The 19,637-nt window shown below is 46.8% G+C and overlaps 1 protein-coding gene across 4 annotated transcripts in view; it reads right to left on the bottom strand.

Annotated features, from left to right (window-relative positions):
* The window catches only part of csnk2a2b (casein kinase 2, alpha prime polypeptide b), a 107,415-nt gene that overhangs the window by 9,962 nt on the left and 77,816 nt on the right, over positions 1 to 19,637 (bottom strand). Inside the window, exons 4-8 of one of the 4 annotated variants that reach the window (XM_072518526.1) lie at positions 7,378 to 7,440; positions 7,165 to 7,224; positions 5,803 to 5,886; positions 4,743 to 4,853; positions 2,954 to 3,055 (exon numbers count right to left, since the gene is read on the bottom strand). In XM_072518526.1, coding sequence (XP_072374627.1) covers positions 2,954 to 3,055; positions 4,743 to 4,853; positions 5,803 to 5,886; positions 7,165 to 7,224; positions 7,378 to 7,440 — 420 coding nt within the window. The remainder of the gene's footprint in view (positions 1 to 2,953; positions 3,056 to 4,742; positions 4,854 to 5,802; positions 5,887 to 7,164; positions 7,225 to 7,377; positions 7,441 to 19,637) is intronic. The other 3 variants (XM_072518528.1, XM_072518527.1, XM_072518529.1) reach the window with 3 other exon arrangements.

The raw sequence follows: 19,637 nt of genomic DNA, 5'->3' as shown, positions 1-19,637 counted from the left end.
TGTGCCCTCTATTAGTGAGGACTTTCAATGAGGCGAGGGGGGAGGCCCTACCCCCGACGATGTCCAGGGCGCTGATCTCGAAGCGGAGCAAGGACCCATTACAGTGTGGGTCGTATAGGCCAATCTCTCTCCTCAACGTGGACGCGAAGCTGTTAGCGAAGGTGTTGGCTACCAGAATTGAGGACTGTGTCCCAGGGGTAATTCACGAGGACCAGACAGATTTTGTGAAGGGAAGGCAGCTGAATACCAATGTGCGGAGGCTCCTTAACGTAATCATGATGCCTGCAGTGGAGGCGGAAGCGGAGATAGTGGCGGCGATGGACGCGGAGAAGGCCTTCGGTAGGTGGAGTGGGGGTACCTTTGGGAAGTGTTGAGGAAGTTTGGGTTCGGGGAGGAGTTCATTAGTTGGGTTAGGCTACTTTACGAAGCCCCGGTGGCGAGTGCGGCCACGAATCGGAGGTTGGAATACTTTCGGCTGAACCGGGGGACGAGGCAGGGGTGGCCCCTATCCCCCTTGCTATTTGCATTGGCTATTGAGCCTTTGGCTATGGCTCTAAGGGAGTCCAAGAACTGGAGGGGGCTGGTCGGGGGGGACGGGGGGACACCGGGTATCGTTGTATGCCGATGACCTGTTACGGTGTGTGGTGGACCCAGTTGGGGGGGGGGGGGGGGAATGCCGGAGGTGATGCGGATCCTCAGGGAGTTTGGGGACTTTTCCGGGTATAAGCTCAACGTGGGGAAGAGTGAGCTCTGTGTGGTACACCCAGGGGACCAGGGAAGGGGGAGAGACGAGCTTCCATTTAAGAGGGCGGAAAGGAGTTTTCGGTACCTGGGGATCCAGGTGACCAGGAGCTGGGGGGCCCTACACAAGCTCAACTTGACGCGACTGGTGGCCTCCCCATCCTGATCCCCAAGGCCTTTTTTAAGCGGGTCAGCAGGAGCATCATGGGGTTCGTGTGGGGGAAAAAGACCCCGAGGGTGAGAAGTGTGTTTCTGGAGTGGAGTAGGGACAGAGGAGGGTTAGCGTTACCTAATCTGCGTGGGTATTACTGGGCTGCCAATGTGGCGATGATACGCAAGTAGGTAATGGAGGGGGAGGGGGCGGCGTGGAAAAGGCTGGAGATGGCGTCCTGTGTGGGCACGAGTCTGGGAGCACTGGTGACAGCACCGCTGCCGCTCCCGCCGACTAGGTACACCATGAGTCCGGTGGTGGCGGCAACTTTGAAAATTTTGGGGCAGTGGAGATGCCACAGGGGTGAGGTAGAGGCTTCGGTTTGGTCCCCGATCCGGGAGAACCATCGGTTCGCCCCAGGGAGAATGGATGGAGGGTTCCTGAGCTTGCACTGGGCATGAATTAGAAGGATGGGGGACCTGTTTTTAGATGGGACGTTTGCGAGCCTTGGGGCGCTGGAGGAAAAATTTGGGCTTCCCCCCCGGAAATGCCTTCAGGTACATGCAGGTAAGGGCGTTTGTAAGACGGCAGGTGAGGGAGTTCCCGCTGCTTCCAGCACTCAGGATCCAGGATAGGGTGCTCTCGGGGGGGGTGGGTTGGAGAAGGCAGGGTCTCGGCGATCTACCAGGAGATGCAGGAGGAGGAGACCTCGGCGAGGCTGAGCAGGTTCTTTGGGGTGGAAGACAGGTGTGAGGGGTGCTCGGGGAGCCCAGCAAATCACACCCACATGTTCTGGGCGTGCCCGGCGCTGGATGGGTTCTGGAGGGGCATTGCGAGGACCGTGTCCAAGATGGTGAACACCCGGGTTAAGCCGAGCTGGGGTTAGCACTATTTGGGGTATCGGACGAGCCGGGAGTGCAGGAGGCGAAAGAGGCCGGTATTCTGGCCTTTGAGTCCCTGGTAGCCCGGCGGAGGATTCTGCTACAGTGGAAAGATGCGAGGCCCCCAAGCGTGGAAGCCTGGATCAGCGATATGGCAGGATTCATTAAATTGGAGAGGGTAAAATTGGCCTTGAGAGGGTCGGTGCAAGGGTTCTTCAGGCAGTGGCAACCGTTCCTAGACTTTCTAGCGGAGCGTTAGGAGGTGGTCAGCAGTAGCAGCAACCCAGGGGGGGTGGGGGTGGGGGGGGGGTTTACTTTGTGTTTTCTACTGTGTTTATTATTGCTTAATGGGGGGGTCTGTATATTGGGGGAATTCATGATGTAGTTGTAAGATGTTTATTTATGCGTTCTTTGTTTTTCTTTTTTCAGTAAGGGGGGGTTTGTTGAAAATATGTAAACATTTGAATAAAAATTTTCTTTTAAAAACGGAAATGCATCAAGAGAAGCACCTCAAAGTGCATTAGGGAGGGCATAGACAACTTTGAATGCTGAAGCTATGTAACAAAGAAAGTTTAATTTTAGTATCATTGAAATTGCCAGGAAGGAGGCATATATGCATATCTCGGTCAATGGCAGAACAGGTTTGCCTAAACTGATGCACACAAGTTTTGCAAGTTGGAATTGACTGATTTCCACAGAGTGCTGTGAATGATAAAGTGAAAGCTGAGAGTTGAGTGCAAAGGGTTACTAATTCTTATGCAAAGTACATACATGCAACCTCTTATTTAAATTCTTGGAAGATCATCACATGAAGTAATTACATCTCTGGAACAAAAGTATGGAACTTGGTGGTGACACTTAATTCAATCAGCAAGTTTATATTTGGCAGTTACTATCTTGATGTGACCAAATCGCTTATTGTCACGAGTAGGCTTCAATAAAGTTACTGTGAAAAGCCCCTAGTCGCCACATTCCGGCGCCTGTTCAGGGAGGCTGGTACATGAATTGAACCGTGCTGCTGGCCTGCCTTGGTCTGCTTTAAAAGCCAGCGATTTAGCCCAGTGAGCTAAACCAGCCCCTATGGCATCTGATAACAGTTCTAATGCATTGTTTTAAATGTCAACGGATTTTCAGCCTTCATCTTCTTCCAGCAGTGACTGCTGGATCATCCAAACTTTACCTGATCATAGTTATCATGTCCATGGAAGAAAGGCTCCTTACGGAATATCATGCTGGCCAACATACAGCCCAAACTCCACATGTCCAAGCTGTAATCATACATCTGGAAAAGAAAAGGAGAAAGCGAAGGGATTGGTGAGACTAAAACTTTCTAAGTCATTCAAAACATCTGCATCTGAAACACCTAAACAGGTGCCGAGATTTGAACCTATGTTCCGATCTTAAAAAGACTATTTTATCTGCCTTTCCTGCTCTATTTCCTGTATTTGAGGTGGGAAGGGCCAAGAATGGGAGGTTTTATCCAGCTGAAATACATGATTATGGGTCAGTATAAGTGAAGGGAAATGATGGAATCTGCTATTAAAAAGTCTTAGCAATGCACTTAGAAAATCGTAGTATGGTTTAATGAAACTGGAGTCATGTTTGACAAACATGAGTATTTTTGAAGGGTAAAGGGAAGCCAGTCGATGTAATATACTTGCATTCCAAAAGATATTCAATAAGACGTCACAAACAAGATTAACATGGAAGGTAAGGGCTCGTGGAGTTGGGGGTACTATATTAGAATGGATGATCAGTTAACAGACAGGATGCAGTGAGTATGGATAAACAAAGAATTTTCAAGTTGGCAGGTTGCATTATTGGAGCGTTGCAAGAATCAGTGCTGGAGTTTCAATTATTTACAACAATTATTCTGAAGAAAGATATTTAATGACTTAAACAAAGAGATCAAGAGTAATGGCTGCTGACAATACAAAGCTAGATGGGAATGTAAGCTGCAAGAAGGACATGGAGGCTGCAACAACATAAAGAAAGGTTAAAACGAGTGGCATATGGAGTATAATATGGGGAAGAGGTTATTCACTTTGGCAATCAAATTAGAAGAGCAGACTTTTAAAAAAACATGAAACTTGTAAATGTGAGCGTACAGAAAACTTGAGTGTAGTCATACAAGGAACAATGTCAGCATGCTGATGCAGCAAGCAATCAGGAAGGCAAATGGCACCTTTAGTCCTTTATCGCAAGGAGACTAGAGAATGTCAAGTAAGGGATCAATAAAGTCTTGCTACAAATGTATAGAGCTTTGATGACATCACATATAAAAGTACTATTTGCAGTTTTAGTCTCCATATTCAAAAGAAAGATACACTTGTTTTGGACGCAGTATAGCGTAGGTTCACGGGATTGGACCCTGGGATGAAGAGGCTGTTGAATGATGAGAGGTTGAGTAAACTGCCTGTACTCTGGGGTTAAGAATGAGATGAACACATTGAAGCATACAAGATTCTGAAGGGGCTGGTCAGGGGAGACAACGACGTTGTACCCCTGGCTGAGTCTAGAAAACAAGAGCCCAGTCTTAGGATCGTTGAGGACTGAGGTGAGGAGAAATTACTTGTCAGAAGGTTGTGAACCTCTGGATTTCCCAACGTCAAACAGATGTGAATCTGTCATCATTGAGCTGAGACAGACAGATTTTTGATCTCAGAAAACCATGGGATATGGGGAGTGGTGAGGCAAATGAGGCAGAAGATCGGCCCTGGTTGTATTGAAAGGTGGAGCAGGCTGCAAGGGCCTTATGGTCTACTCCTGCTTCTATCTCATTCTGTTTTGATAGAGAACAAGGATGACATAGTGTGAGAGGAGCATAAAGGTGTAAAAGGGAGAACCTCAAGCGTGGAACATTACACACTGCCTCCACCCTCCTCCCTCTCCCCACCCACATCCCTTCACTAAGACATTCCAATCTCTGTTCAGTGTAAATCAGTATAAATCATGCATTTTGCTTGTACCTGGTAGTCAACCAGCAGCTCAGGACCTTTGAAGTATCTGGAGGCCACTCTGACATTGTATTCCTGCTCAGGATGGTAAAACTCAGCCAGTCCCCAGTCAATCAACCGAAGCTGAGAATAAATAGGCAAGTCAAATATCAGCTAGTATATTGACACTACATGCCATGTCATAACTTTTAATGCAGTGTATTTTTCCCACTTATTTTTCCCAAGAAATATGAAGACAAAATAAATAATTCGAATTTGCCAGATCTGACACTAAAAACAGAGTGAAACAAAACAGTCACTAGATGGAGCTAACAGAAAAGAATACTGCAGATGCTGTAAATCTGAAATAAAAACAGAATGCTGGAAATACTCAGCAGGTCGAGCAGTATGTAGAGAGAAAACAGTCGTCCACCTGATGAAAGGTCATTAACTAGATGGAGCTTACGTGCTTTAAACTGATGCACACATCCATACACAAAGTAGAGGGGGCCATGGTGTAACTAGAGGCAAAACCACAAACTGTTCTTTAGTTCCAATTAGTTTCCAATGAAAGTTTCATAGGGTGGAGTACAATATCTCCCTAGATAGGGTAATAAGTAGATCAGACAATCACTCCTGTATGCCTCTTCATGGCAATGGAACAGGTTCAGCAGTGAGTTCCAAAGAAAAGACACTTGGCCAATTAAGAACATTGACATGTATCCTTCAATAGAAAGCAAGTACTCAAGAGTAGAGTTAGGAAGCTGATTTTAAATAGCCTGCAGCAAACTGAGCTACTTGACTTGGCACATACACCCCATTTGTGTCAGCCATCTGATCAGCTCACTGCTACAAGCACTGGAAATAGCAACCCCCTCTAAGCTCAGTTAAATTTTGCTCCACTTTAATGGAAAAGATTTTGTCAGAAGTTCAATACAACCTTTAAGTGGCTACAGCACATTGGAGAGAGGGGGAGAGTCAGAGCACATTTCAGTTAACACCCAAGTATCAATCATTCAGCTGCTCCCAAAACACAACACCCTCCCACGCAAACCCAATCCCTTGACATTTAGACCTACAGCCAGCTCCATACCTTTTTCTGGGCATGGTCGATCATCACATTATGTGGTTTCACGTCCCTGTGCATGATACCCATACTGTGGCAATAATCCAAGGCCTGTGGGAATAAGAGTATTAAGCAATTGTTTTTTTTTGGTTGTGCATTTTCCGACCTTTATTCCACAATCGGCTTTTCTCCCGTCACTCTGCTACCACAAGGCAACGCGAGAAACGTGCTCCATGCTGTTAGCAGTTCTAAACACAACAGCCTGGAGTGGATGTCAGAACACCCCATCCTTCCCATTGGAAGAACTGGCTTCCAAATGATCACAGCACCTTAAGGAAATTCTGCATGTGTCTTGTTCTGGAGAGTTCTGCAACCTGTCTTTGTATCTCTCGTTTTCCCTTCAGGCTAGATCAAAATGGGCTAGTTGACTTAAATCCAATGGAGCCAAACAGAATAGACCTTCTTCTAGTTTATTGTTGTCTTTAAGTCAGCATTGCTTTAATGAAAAAGGGCTGATCTCCTTAATATGCCATCAGTAATAGCTCTGATTCAAAACATTTAGTCTAATATGAAAATCATCAGCGCACTTGCTTTCAACAGTGAGAGAAGAATCACTAAAGCCCAGGCGCCAAAGTGAGGCAACTAGGGACTTTTCACAGTAACTTCATTGCAGTGGTTTCTTTGGGGGGGGGGGGGGGGGGGGGGGAAATTTTTTTTAATGAGTACCCAATTCATTTTTTTTACCAATTAAGGGTTAATTTAGTGTGGCCAATCCACCTACCTTGCATAACTTTGGGTTGTGGGGGTGAAACCCACGCAAACACGGGAGAATATGCAAACTCCACACGGAAAGTGACCCAGAGCCTGGATTGAACCTGGGACCTTAGCGCCATGAGGCAGTAGTGTTAACCACTGCACCACCGTGCTGTCCTTTCATTGCAGTTTTAATGTAAGCCTACTTGTGACACTAATAAAGATGATTATACTTAAAGCACCACTTTCTGACGATGGCAGAGGTCAGGGAAAAGTCAGTCACTGTGGTACAGAAGGCAGCCATTTGGCCCATCAAGTCCATGCCAGCTCTGTAGAGCAATCCAGTCAGCCCCATACCCCTGCACTATCCCCAGGCCACCTGAAGCACAAATTGCTTTATCCAGTTGTGAGGGGCCTCCTACTAATTGAATATCAATCACTAGTTGGACGCCAAGGGATTGGTGTGGGAGAAGCCTGGGGCACACAGCAATTCTTTTGTCTGGTGGTAGTGGGAAGGGTACTGATATGCCAGAGATAACCTAAAAGGGAAGAGCAGAAAGAAGCTAAAAATCTATTACTGCTGCTGTGAACACCATTCAAATAATTATCTAGTAGAATTTTCAACTTCGAACTCACCTTCAAGATTTCATACATGTAGAATCGGATGTCATAATCTGTCAAGATCTGATACAGTTGCTAGACAAAGGGAGAGAAAAAAAGGGGAAGTGATGGTTGGGAGGGAGGAGGAAGGAAATTTAGCATGAGTGAGTAGAAATGTTGCATGTATGTGTGGATCAAGCAGTAATACCAGTGAAATACAATAACCGTGCTGATTAGATCCGCACGCACCTGTGAGCTCACCTTGAAGTCAGTGTTGTCAATATGCTCGAAAACAAGAGCTGGAGTTCTCGACTGTGGAAAGAACAGGATCATTACGTGAGGTACAGCATAAAGCCAACATGTTAGAAATTCCTTAGCAAACTCAATTTCACCAGTAACCACAAATGATCAACACAAAATGCTGCAGTCAACAAGAGACATCCTGTAACTGTGGCCAATGGGAATTCTTGCAAGAGGTTACAAATGCATTTGCACAGGAGATGTCATCACTTCTTGATTGCACAAAGTTATATCCTTGTTAAGACATCGTTCCCTTTCCTTTTTTTGATGGATTGCAAAATGAACCATCTCAGCCAGGAGGTGGTGCACCAAACCTTCTTCCAGGTTTCTCTCAATATTGTTCTCAAACCTACTGCGACATAACGACAACGGCTGCCCAAGATAATTCTTCTCCTCTCTTATAGAGTAGTGTTGAACACTGCTTAACAATGTCATTCTTCACAAATTAGATTAATCCAGAAATATGTTTTTTGGGGGCATTTATGCACTCAGTGTACACAAAATATGGTTTACTGATACTCTGGAACAGAATGGCCTTCAGGAGAGAAGGCAGAAATCATAGATTGTGGGGGGGAAAATCAGAGAAGTACACCAGAGACAGGGCTGAGAGTTTGTTCAGTACTCTATGAAACATGAACCATGGTTAAATTCCACTACATTGATTCCTGTAGACTCAAAACTGCGATGCCCAAGATGTGGTCCATAGGCTATTTTGATCTGGGTCACGAAAGTTTTACAACTTAATTTTTCTTTCCCCATGAAGGGAGAACATGGAAGATAAGAGGTGCGACAAGAGGGGGGAAATGCATGGTGTACATGTATAGGGGTCTAGTTTATTGTATGTATGCACATTGCGCTTTTGGGATCTATCTTCTTTAAGCTCACACGGCTTTCTGCAGAATCATAATCAGCTCCTATTTTCCTGCAGTCACGCATTGTTTGCAATCCAGTGGTGCAGATATGTTCCAAGATCTCTGCAAATGCCACATAACTGCCAGGTAGGAGCCATATCATAATGGCCTGGGGACAGTGAGGCTGTCCAGTGGAGGAATGTGGCTGGTGTATGCGCACATTTCAATCCTGTGTTGAACTTGTGCTCTGCACAACATTTCCCTGAAAACCTGGCAGAGACCATGAACAATGTGTGGTAAAATTATTACTCACAAAACACGAACATAAAGAGGGGCGGAGAATTGCCTCAGGATCAGTGGATAATGGATGTGTGGCGGGGTCAATGGGATCAGGGTGCCGGTAGGGTTATTTTTAAAAATTTTTTTAATAAATTAATTTATGGGACGTGGGCATTGCTGGTTAGGCCAACATTTATTCCCCATCCCTCAATGCCCTTCAGAAGGAAGGGAGTTACCTTCTTGAACCGCTGCAATCAGTGAGGTATAGGTACACCCACAGTGCTGTTGGGGAGTTCCAGGATTCTGACCCAGCAACATTGAAGGAATGGTGATATATTTGCAAGTCAAGGTGGTGAGTGACTTGGAGGGGGACCTCCAAGGTGGTGGGGCTGCCAGGTATCTGTTGCCCTTGTCCTTCGAGATGATTGTAGTCGTGGATTTGGAAGTGCTGCCTAAGGAAGCTTGGCAAGTTCCTGCAATGCATCTTGTAGTTGGTACATACAGCTGCCACTGTTCATCGGTGGTGCAGGGATTGAATATTTGTGGAAGAGGGAACATAGAACAGTACAGCACAGAACAGGCCCTTCGGCCCTCGATGTTGTGCCGAGCATTGTCCGAAGCCAAGATCAAGCTATCCCACTCCCTGTCATTCTGGTGTGCTCCATGTGCCTATCCAAAAACCGCTTGAAAGTTCCTAAAGTGTCCAACTCCACTATCACAGCAGGCAGTCCATTCCACACCCTAACCACTCTGAGTAAAGAACCTACCTCGGACATCCCTCCTATATCTCTCACCCTGAACCTTATAGTTATGCCCCCTTGTAACAGCTACATCCACCCGAGGAGCAGATTGGGCCTGTGCCACTGGAGTTAAGAATAAGAGGTGATCTTAGGGCAGCACGGCGGTGCAGTGGTTAGCACTGGCACTACAGTGCTGCGGACCGGAGTTCGAATCATGGCCCTGGGTCACTGTCCGTGTGGAGTTTGCACATTCTCCATGTGTCTGCGTGGGTTTCACCCCCACAACCCAAAGATGTGCAGGTTAGGTGGATTGACCACGCTAAATTGCCCTTTAATGGGAAAAAGAATAATTGGGTACTTTAAACTTATTTTTTTTTTAAAGAACAAGAGGTGATCTTATTGAAACAAACAAGATTATGAAGGGGCTTAATAAGGTACTGTTTGCCCTTGTGGAGGCATACAGAACTGGGGACATTACAGAATCAATTAAGACAGTTGAAGAAATTTAGAGGGATGTTAATCTTTGGAATTCTCCATCATAGTGAGTAGTGGAGGCTTTTTATTAAATATATTCAAAGCCTAATTAGACAGATTTTTGATCTACAAGGGAGTCGAGGATAAATGGGAAGCGGGCAGGAAAGTCGAGTGAGGCCACCATCGGGTCCATCATAATCTTACTGAATGATGGATGACTCAAAGGCCCAAATGGCCTACCCCGTTCCTATTTGTGTTCCTGCCCTTATTTCAACCAATAGTAAGTGGGATGTCCAAAACAGTAGTGGGAGGAGATACTAAATTCACATACCTACCAGGAGAAGGGTCTTGGAGCTTCAGTCACAGGTAGTATCACTGAAGTCATCTAGGTGTCTCACATTTGGTTAATTACCCATTCACCTCCTGTCAAAGTGTGCGCACGCAATTTTGTTTGAGGCAGCAATCAAGCAGGCTTCTTTGCCCTGGATGGTGTTGAGTTTTAGTTATTTGAGCTGCAGTCACCCAGGCAAGTGGAGGGTATTCCATTACACTCCTGACTTGTGCCTAGTGGGCTAAACAGCTGGCTTGCAAAGCAGAACAAGGCCAGCAGCGCAGGTTTAATTCCCGTACCAGCCACCACGAACAGGCACCGGAATTTGGCGACTAGGGGCTTTTCACAGTAACTTCATTTGAAGCCTACTTGTGACAATAAGCGATTTTCATTCATTTCATAAATGGTGGACAGTTGGGAGGTCAGGAGTGGAGTTACTCACCGTAGGATTCCCAGCCTTTGACCTACTCTGGTAGCCACAGTATTAATATGGCTAGTCCAGTTCAGTTTTTGATAAATGGTGACCCCCAGGATGTTGATTGTGCATGATTCAGAATGACAATGCCAATGAATGTCAACGGCAATGGTGAGCTCCTCTCTTGTAGGAGACCGTCATTGCCTCCAGTCTCCACAAGGCCTGTGCGGTGCACGTCTACCAATACTGTCATGTACAGATGCATCTGCAGCAGGTAGGTTAGTGAGGATGAGGTCAAGCATGTTTTTCCCTCTTGTTGGTTCACTCACCACCTGCTGCAGTCCCAGTCTAGCAGCTATCCTTTAGGACCCACCAGCTCGGTCTGTGGTGGTACTACCGAGCCACTCTTGGTGATGGGACATTGAAGTCCCCCACCCAGAGCATATTCTGTGCATTTGCCACACTCAGTGCTTCCTCCCAAGTGGTGTTCAACATAGAGGAGTACGGATTCATCTGCTGATGGTTGTCAGTATGTGGTAATCAGCAGGAGGTTTCCTTGCCAATGTTTAACCAGAAGTCATGAGACTTCACATGATCCAGAATTGATGTTGAGGACTCCCAGGGCAACTCCCTCCTGAGTGTACCACTGTGCCGCCACCTCTGCTGCTTGCCAGTGAGGCAGGACACACCCAGGAATGGGGATAGTGGTGTCTGTGACATTATACGGCATGATTTTGAGAGTATAAATGTGTCAGGCTGTTGCTTGACGCGTCTGTGAGACAGCTCTCCCAACTTTGGCACAAGCCCCCAGTTGCTAGTCTGGAGGACTTTGCAGGGCTGACAGCACTGGGTTTGCAGTTGGCGGTGCCTGGGTTAATGCCAGATGGTCTGCCCGGTTTCATGTTTTTGCGGCAGGTGAATGCAACGGAGTGGTTTGCTAGGCTATTTAAGAGTCAACCACATTGCTGGAGTCACATGTAACCAGACCAGGTAAGGAAGGCAGATTTCAGTGCCGAAAGGCCATTAGTGGGTGGGACGGTAGAACAGTGGTTAGCACTGTTGCTTCACAGCTCCAGGATCCCAGGTTCGATTCCCGGCTTGGGTCACTGTCTGTGGTCCGGTTTCCTCCCACTGTCCAAAGATGTGCAGGTTAGGTGGACTGGCCGTGCGAAATTGCCCTTAGTGTCGAAAAAAGGTTAGATGGGGTTATTGGGTTACGGGGATAGGGTGGATGTGAGGGCTTAAGTGGCTCGGTGCAGACTTGATGGGCCAAATGGCCTCCTTCTGCACTGTATGCTCTATGTTCTAATGGCCTCCTTCTGCACTGTAAATTCTATGATTAGTGAACCAGATGGCTTTTTATGACAATCGACAATGGTTTCATGGTCATTATTAGATTCTTAATTCCAGATATTGAGTTTAAATTCAAATATCTGCCTTGGTGGGATTCGAACCAGTGTCCCCAGATCATTACCCTGGGTCTCTGATTACTAGTTCAGCGACAATACCAATATGCCTCTCCTCCCCAAGTGTAAAGTTTCCACCTCCAGTGAATCACTGAGGTCTCTTTATGCTGCCAAAGTTGCAGCCGATTTAAAGGGTGGAAAAAGGCGGCGAATGTCGGGATGGGTGAATGGGTGGTTTCTAAGGAGAGTGGGGGGGGGGGGGGGGGGTTGTGGTCGGGTGTGGGGGTTGGGGCTTGTATTTCCAATGACCTTTTGGTTTTGCCGTTTTGAGGTTGTAAATATTTTAAAATGCCTTCAATAAAATATTCTTCAAAAAAAAAGTTGCCTCCAATGTCGATTTCGGCGGGAGAACAGCTGGTGAGTCAGTTTCAGCGGGAGCAGTGCGGAAGTGGTTGCTGGGAGGTAAGTCTGTCCTTTAAAAGCACTTGTCTTTGCAGGGGCAGGCCAGTCGATTTCGGCGGGAGAACAGCTGGTGAGTCAGTTTCAGCGGGAGCAGTGCGGAAGTGGTTGCTGGGAGGTAAGTCTGTCCTTTAAAAGCACTTGTCTTTGCAGGGGCAGGCCAGTCGATTTTGGCGGGAGTGGAGCTGGCTGGTTAGACAATTTCAGCAGGAGCTGAGAATTTTTTTTTAAAATTAGTGTTTTAGGCGGGAACAGGAAGTCGACCCGCGGACATCTGGGAAGACCCTCACCAATAAATTCTGGTGGAGAGGAAACCCGAGACACTACACGTGTAGTGTCTCCCACCCAACCTCCTCCTCTAACCTAAAAATAAAACCCATTGGTCTGAGGTAAGTACCATATTTTATTATATTATTATTATTATCATAGATTATCATAGAATTATTTTTTTATAAAAAATTTAATTTAGTTGTTAGCCAGATCTTGGTAGAAAGTTGGAGGAATGGCAGGGAAGGGAGTGCAATGTTCCTCCTGCAGGATGTTTGAGGTGAGGGATGCAGTTAGTGTCCCTGCTGATTTTACCTGCAGGAAGTGCTGCCATCTCCAGCTCCTCCAAGACCGAGTTAGGGAACTGGAGCTGGAGTTGGAAGAACTTCGGATCATTCGGGAGGCAGAAGGGGTCATAGATAGCAGCTTCAGGGAATTAGTTACACCAAAGATTGGAGATAGGTGGGTAACTGTAAGAGGGACTGGGAAAAAGCAGTCAGTGCAGGGATCCCCTGCGGTCGTTCCCCTGAGAAACAAGTATACCGCTTTGGATACTTGTGGGGGGGGATGACTTACCAGGGGTAAGCCATGGGGTACGGGCCTCTGGCACGGAGTCTGTCCCTGTTGCTCAGAAGGGAAGGGGGGAGAGGAGCAGAGCATTAGTAATTGGGGACTCTATAGTCAGGGGCACAGATAGGAGATTTTGTGGGAGCGTGAGAGACTCACGTTTGGTATGTTGCCTCCCAGGTGCAAGGGTACGTGATGTCTCGGATCGTGTTTTCCGGGTCCTTAGGGGGGGAGGGGGAGCAGCCCCAAGTCGTGGTCCACATTGGCACTAACGACATAGGTAGGAAAGGGGACAAGGATGTCAGGCAGGCTTTCAGGGAGCTAGGATGGAAGCTCAGAACTAGAACAAACAGAGTTGTTATCTCTGGGTTGTTGCCCGTGCCACGTGATAGTGAGATGAGGAATAGGGAGAGAGAGCATTTAAACACGTGGCTACAGGGATGGTGCAGGCGGGAGGGATTCAGATTTCTGGATAACTGGGGCTCTTTCTGGGGAAGGTGGGACCTCTACAGACAGGATGGTCTACATCTGAACCTGAGGGGCACAAATATCCTGGGGGGGAGATTTGTTAGTGCTCTTTGGGGGGGTTTAAACTAATGCAGCAGGGGCATGGGAACCTGGATTGTAGTTTTAGGGTAAGGGAGAATGAGAGTATAGAGGTCAGGAGCACAAATTTGACGTCGCCGGAGGGGGCCAGTGTTCAGGTAGGTGGTTTGAAGTGTGTCTACTTCAATGCCAGGAGTATACGAAACAAGGTAGGGGAACTGGCAGCATGGGTTGGTACCTGGGACTTCGATGTTGTGGCCATTTCGGAGACATGGATAGAGCAGGGACAGGAATGGATGTTGCAGGTTCCGGGGTTTAGGTGTTTTAGTAAGCTCAGAGAAGGAGGCAAAAGAGGGGGAGGTGTGGCGCTGCTAGTCAAGAGCAGTATTACGGTGGCGGAGAGGATGCTAGATGGGGACTCTTCTTCCGAGGTAGTATGGGCTGAAGTTAGAAACAGGAAAGGAGAGGTCACCCTGTTGGGAGTTTTTTATAGGCCTCCTAATAGTTCTAGGGATGTAGAGGAAAGGATGGCGAAGATGATTCTGGATAAGAGCGAAAGTAACAGGGTAGTTATTATGGGAGACTTTAACTTTCCAAATATTGACTGGAAAAGATATAGTTAGAGTACAATAGATGGGTCATTTTTTGTACAGTGTGTGCAGGAGGGTTTCCTGAAACAATATGTTGACAGGCCAACAAGAGGCGAGGCCACGTTGGATTTGGTTTTGGGTAATGAACCAGGCCAGGTGTTGGATTTGGAGGTAGGAGAGCACTTTGGGGACAGTGACCACAATTCGCTGACGTTTACGTTAATGATGGAAAGGGATAAGTATACACTGCAGGGCAAGAGTTATAGCTGGGGGAAGGGCAATTATGATGCCATTAGACGTGACTTGGGGGGGATAAGGTGGAGAAGTAGGCTGCAAGTGTTGGGCACACTGGATAAGTGGGGCTTGTTCAAGGATCAGCTACTGCGTGTTCTTGATAAGTATGTACCGGTCAGACAGGGAGGAAGGGGTCGAGCGAGGGAACCGTGGTTTACCAAGGAAGTGGAATCTCTTGTTAAGAGGAAGAAGGAGGCCTATGTGAAGATGAGGTGTGAAGTTTCGGTTGGGGCGATGGATAGTTACAAGGTAGCGAGGAAGGATCTAAAGAGAGAGCTAAGACGAGCAAGGAGGGGACATGAGAAGTATTTGGCAGGAAGGATCAAGGAAAACCCAAAAGCTTTCTATAGGTATGTCAGGAATAAGCGAATGACTAGGGAAAGAGTAGGACCAGTCAAGGACAGGGATGGGAAATTGTGTGTGGAGTCTGAAGAGATAGGCGAGATACTAAACGAATATTTTTCGTCAGTATTCACTCAGGAAAAAGATAATGTTGTGGAGAATGCTGAGCCCCAGGCTAATAGAATAGATGGCATTGAGGTACGTAGGGAAGAGGTGTTGGCTATTCTGGACAGGCTGAAAATAGATAGGATTCTCTGGGAGGCCAGGGAAGAGATTGCTGGACCTTTGGCTTTGATTTTTATGTCATCATTGGCTACAGGAATAGTGCCAGAGGACTGGAGAACAGCAAATGTGGTCCCTTTGTTCAAAAAGGGGAGCAGAGACAACCCCGGCAACTATAGACCGGTGAGCCTCACGTCTGTAGTGGGTAAAGTCTTGGAGGGGATTATAAGAGACAAGATTTATAATCATCTAGATAGGAATAATATGATCAGGGATAGTCAGCATGGCTTTGTGAAGGGTAGGTCGTGCCTCACAAACCTTATTGAGTTCTTTGAGAAGGTGACTGAACAGGTAGACGAGGGTAGAGCAGTTGATGTGGTGTATATGGATTTCAGCAAAGCGTTTGATAAGGTTCCCCACGGTAGGCTATTGCAAAAAATACGGAGGCTGGGGATTGAGGGTGATTTAGAGATGTGGATCAGAAATTGGCTAGCTGAAAGAAGACAGAGGGTGGTGGTTGATGGGAAATGTTCAGAATGGAGTACAGTCACAAGTGGAGTACCACAAGGATCTGTTCTGGGGCCGTTGCTGTTTGTCATTTTTATCAATGACCTAGAGGAAGGCGCAGAAGGGTGGGTGAGTAAATTTGCAGACGATACTAAAGTCGGTGGTGTTGTCGATAGTGTGGAAGGATGTAGCAGGTTACAGAGGGATATAGATAAGTTGCAGAGCTGGGCTGAGAGGTGGCAAATGGAGTTTAATGTAGAGAAGTGTGAGGTGATTCACTTTGGAAGGAATAACAGGAATGCGGAATATTTGGCTAATGGTAAAGTTCTTGAAAGTGTGGATGAGCAGAGGGATCTAGGTGTCCATGTACATAGATGCCTGAAAGTTGCCACCCAGGTTGATAGGGTTGTGAAGAAGGCCTATGGAGTGTTGGCCTTTATTGGTAGAGGGATTGAGTTCCGGAGTCGGGAGGTCATGTTGCAGCTGTACAGAACTCTGGTACGGCCGCATTTGGAGTATTGCGTACAGTTCTGGTCACCGCATTATAGGAAGGGCGTGGAGGGTTTGGAGCGGGTGCAGAGGAGATTTACCAGGATGTTGCCTGGTATGGAGGGAAAATCTTATGAGGAAAGGCTGATGGACTTGAGGTTGTTTTCGTTGGAGAGAAGAAGGTTAAGAGGAGACTTAATAGAGGCATACAAAATGATCAGGGGGTTGGATAGGGTGGACAGTGAGAGCCTTCTCCCGCGGATGGAAATGGCTGGCACGAGGGGACATAACTTTAAACTGAGGGGTGATAGATATAGGACAGAGGTAGGTTCTTTACGCAAAGAGTAGTGAGGCCGTGGAATGCCCTACCTGCTACAGTAGTGAACTCGCCAACATTGAGGGCATTTAAAAGTTTATTGGATAAACATATGGATGATAATGGCATAGTGTAGGTTAGATGGCTTTTGTTTTGGTGCAACATCGTGGGCCGAAGGGCCTGTACTGCGCTGTATTGTTCTATGTTCTATTTATACACAGCAAGATTCCCCAAACAACCATCTTTAGCTGCTTCATCAAGGACCTCCCTTCTACCATAAGTCGGAATGTTTGCGGATGGCTGCACAATGTTCCGCACCATTCGTGACTCCTCAGATAATGAAGCAGTCCATGTCCAAATGCAGCAAGACCCAGACAATATCCAGACTTGGGCGCACTACAGTAACTCGCCAAGATTCCTTAGACATTAGCTTCCAAACCCACAACCACTACCATCTAGAAGGACAAGAGCAGCAGATACCTGGGAACCACCACCACCTAGAGGTTCCCCTCCAAGTCACTTATCACCTTGACTTGGAAATATATCGCCATTCCTTCACTGTCATTGGGGCAAAAATCCTGGAACTCTCCCTCTAACGGTACAGTGGGTGTACCGGCACCTCAAGGACTGCAGCAGTTCAAGAAGGCAACTCACCACCACCTGAAGAGCAACTAGGGATGGGCAATAAATGCTGGCCTAACCAGCGATGCCCACATCCCATAAATGCTTTTAAAAAATATATAACATTCATATGATCTGTACCTACCTGTTGTTTTCTGTTGGCATTCTCAAGACTGGTCACTAACCTGCACTCCTAACCTTAAATTTTGACTTCCTAATTTTCCAAGCAAATGAAGCCTCACTCCCACTCTTTAGTGTAAAGCCCTCTCTAGCTCCCTTGTTATACGGCCCACAATAACACTGGTCCCAGCATGGTTTGGATGCAGGCCCTCTCAACAGAACAGCCCCCACTTCTGATGCCAATGTCACATGAACCAATAACCACTTTTCCCACACCAGTCCTTGGTCACACATTCATCTCTCTAATTTGACGTACCTTTTGCTGATTGGCTCAGGTAATAATCCAAAGATTTATAACCTTAGAGGTTCTATTCTTTAATTTAGTGCTTACCTCCTCAAACTGTCCACACAAAACCTCCTTCGATTCTACCCATGTCATTGGTACCTACATAGACCATAACCACTGGATCCTCCCCCTCCCACCGCAAGTTCCTCTCCAGCTCAGAGTAGATGTCCCAAACCTTGGCACTGGGCAGGTAACACCGCCTTTGAGACTCTCGATCCTGGCTATACAGAATGTTAGGGAAATAAAAAGTGATGTCTTGAGTGTACATATTACAGAGAAGGCGGGGTTGGAGGTATTTAAGCGCATCAAGATAGATAAATCCGTGGGACCCGATGTATTCCAGGACATTGTGGGAGGCTAGGGAAGAAATTGCCGGCCCCCTAGCGGAGATATTTGAATTATTGACAGCCACAGGAGAGATGCCTAAAGATTGGAGGTTAGCAAATGTTGTGCCCTTGTTTAAGAAGGGCTGTAGGGATAAGCCTGGGATCTACAGACCGGTTAGCCTTACGCCTGTAGTGGGTAAATTGTTAGAAGGTATTCTGAGGGACAGGATCTACAGGCATTTAGACAGGTAAGGGCTAATTAGGGAAAGTCAGCATGGCTTTGTAAGGGGAAAGTCATGTCTCACCAATTTGATTGAGTTTTTTGAAGAGGTAACCAAGAAGGTAGATGAGGGCGGTGCAGTCGATGTTGTCTACATGGACTTTGACAAGGATCGCATGGTAGGTTGTTGCAAAAGGTTAAATCTCACGGAATCCAGGGTGAGGTAGCCAAATGGATACAAAATTGGCTCGGCGACCGAAGCCAAAGGGTAGTTGTGCAGGGCGGTTTTTCAAACTGGAGGCCTGTGACCAGCGGTGTGCCTCAAGGATCGGTGCTGGGTCCACTATTATTTGTTATATATATTAATGATTTGGATGAGAATGTAGGAGGCATGGTTAGTAAGTTTGCAGATGACACCAAGATTGGTGGGCATAGTGGATAGTGAAGAATAGGTTATATAAGATTGCAACAGGATCTTGACCAATTGGGCCAGTGGGCCGCTGAATGGCAGATGGAGTTTAATTTGGAGGTGATGCATTTTGGTAGATCAAATCAGGGCAGGACCCACTCAGTTAACGTTAGGGAGTTGGGGAGAGTTACAGAACAAAGATCTAGGAGTACAAGTTCATAGCTCCTTGAAGGTGGAGTCGCAGGTGGACAGGGTGGTGAAGAAGGCATTCAGCATGCTAGGTTTTATTGGTCAGAATATTGAATACAGGAGTTGTGACGTCTTGTTGAAGTTGTACAAGACATTAGTAAGATCACACATGGAATACTGTGTTCAGTTCTGGTCACCCTATTATAGGAAGGATATTGTTAAACTAGAAAGAGTGCGCAAGAGATTTAGGAGGATATTACCAGGACCTGATGGTTTGAGCTATAAGGAGTGTAGGAGGCTTAGGGGTGATCTTATAGAGGTCTATAAAATAATGAGGGGCATAGATAAGGTAGATAGTCAACATCTTTTCCCAAAGGTAGAGGAGTCTAGAACTAGAGGGCAGAGGTTTAAGGGGAGAGATACAAAAGAGACCAGAGGGGAGATTTCTTCACAGAGGGTGGTGAGCATCTGGAACGAAGAGGCAGGAGTAGAGGTGGGTACAATTTTTTCCTTTAAAAAACAGTTAGACAGTTATATGGGCAGGGTGAGTATAGAGGGATAAGGGCCAAATGCAGGCAAGTGGGACTAGCTTAGTGATAGAAACTGGGCGGCATGGACAAGCTGGGCCAAAGGGCCTGTTTGCATGCTGTAAACATCTGACTCTATAATTCTATTCCCCTGTCTATACTATCCCCAATTATGACTGCATTTGTCCCCCCCCCCCCCCCCCCCCCCCCCCCCCCCCCCGCAAACGAAAGGCTCCCTGAACCATGGTGCTGTGATCAGTTTTTCTCACCCCCAAGTCCCCCCCTCTCGTCCATACAGGGAGTAAGAATATTGTACCTGTTGGAAAGGGACCAAGGGCTGAGGCTATTATCCCTTG

This window comes from Scyliorhinus torazame, chromosome 10 (genome assembly GCF_047496885.1).
Source record: "Scyliorhinus torazame isolate Kashiwa2021f chromosome 10, sScyTor2.1, whole genome shotgun sequence".
In the NCBI taxonomy this organism is placed as follows: Eukaryota; Metazoa; Chordata; class Chondrichthyes; order Carcharhiniformes; family Scyliorhinidae; genus Scyliorhinus; species Scyliorhinus torazame.
Note: the sequence above shows the minus strand (reverse complement) of the source record. Positions and strands in the feature narration are given on the sequence as shown.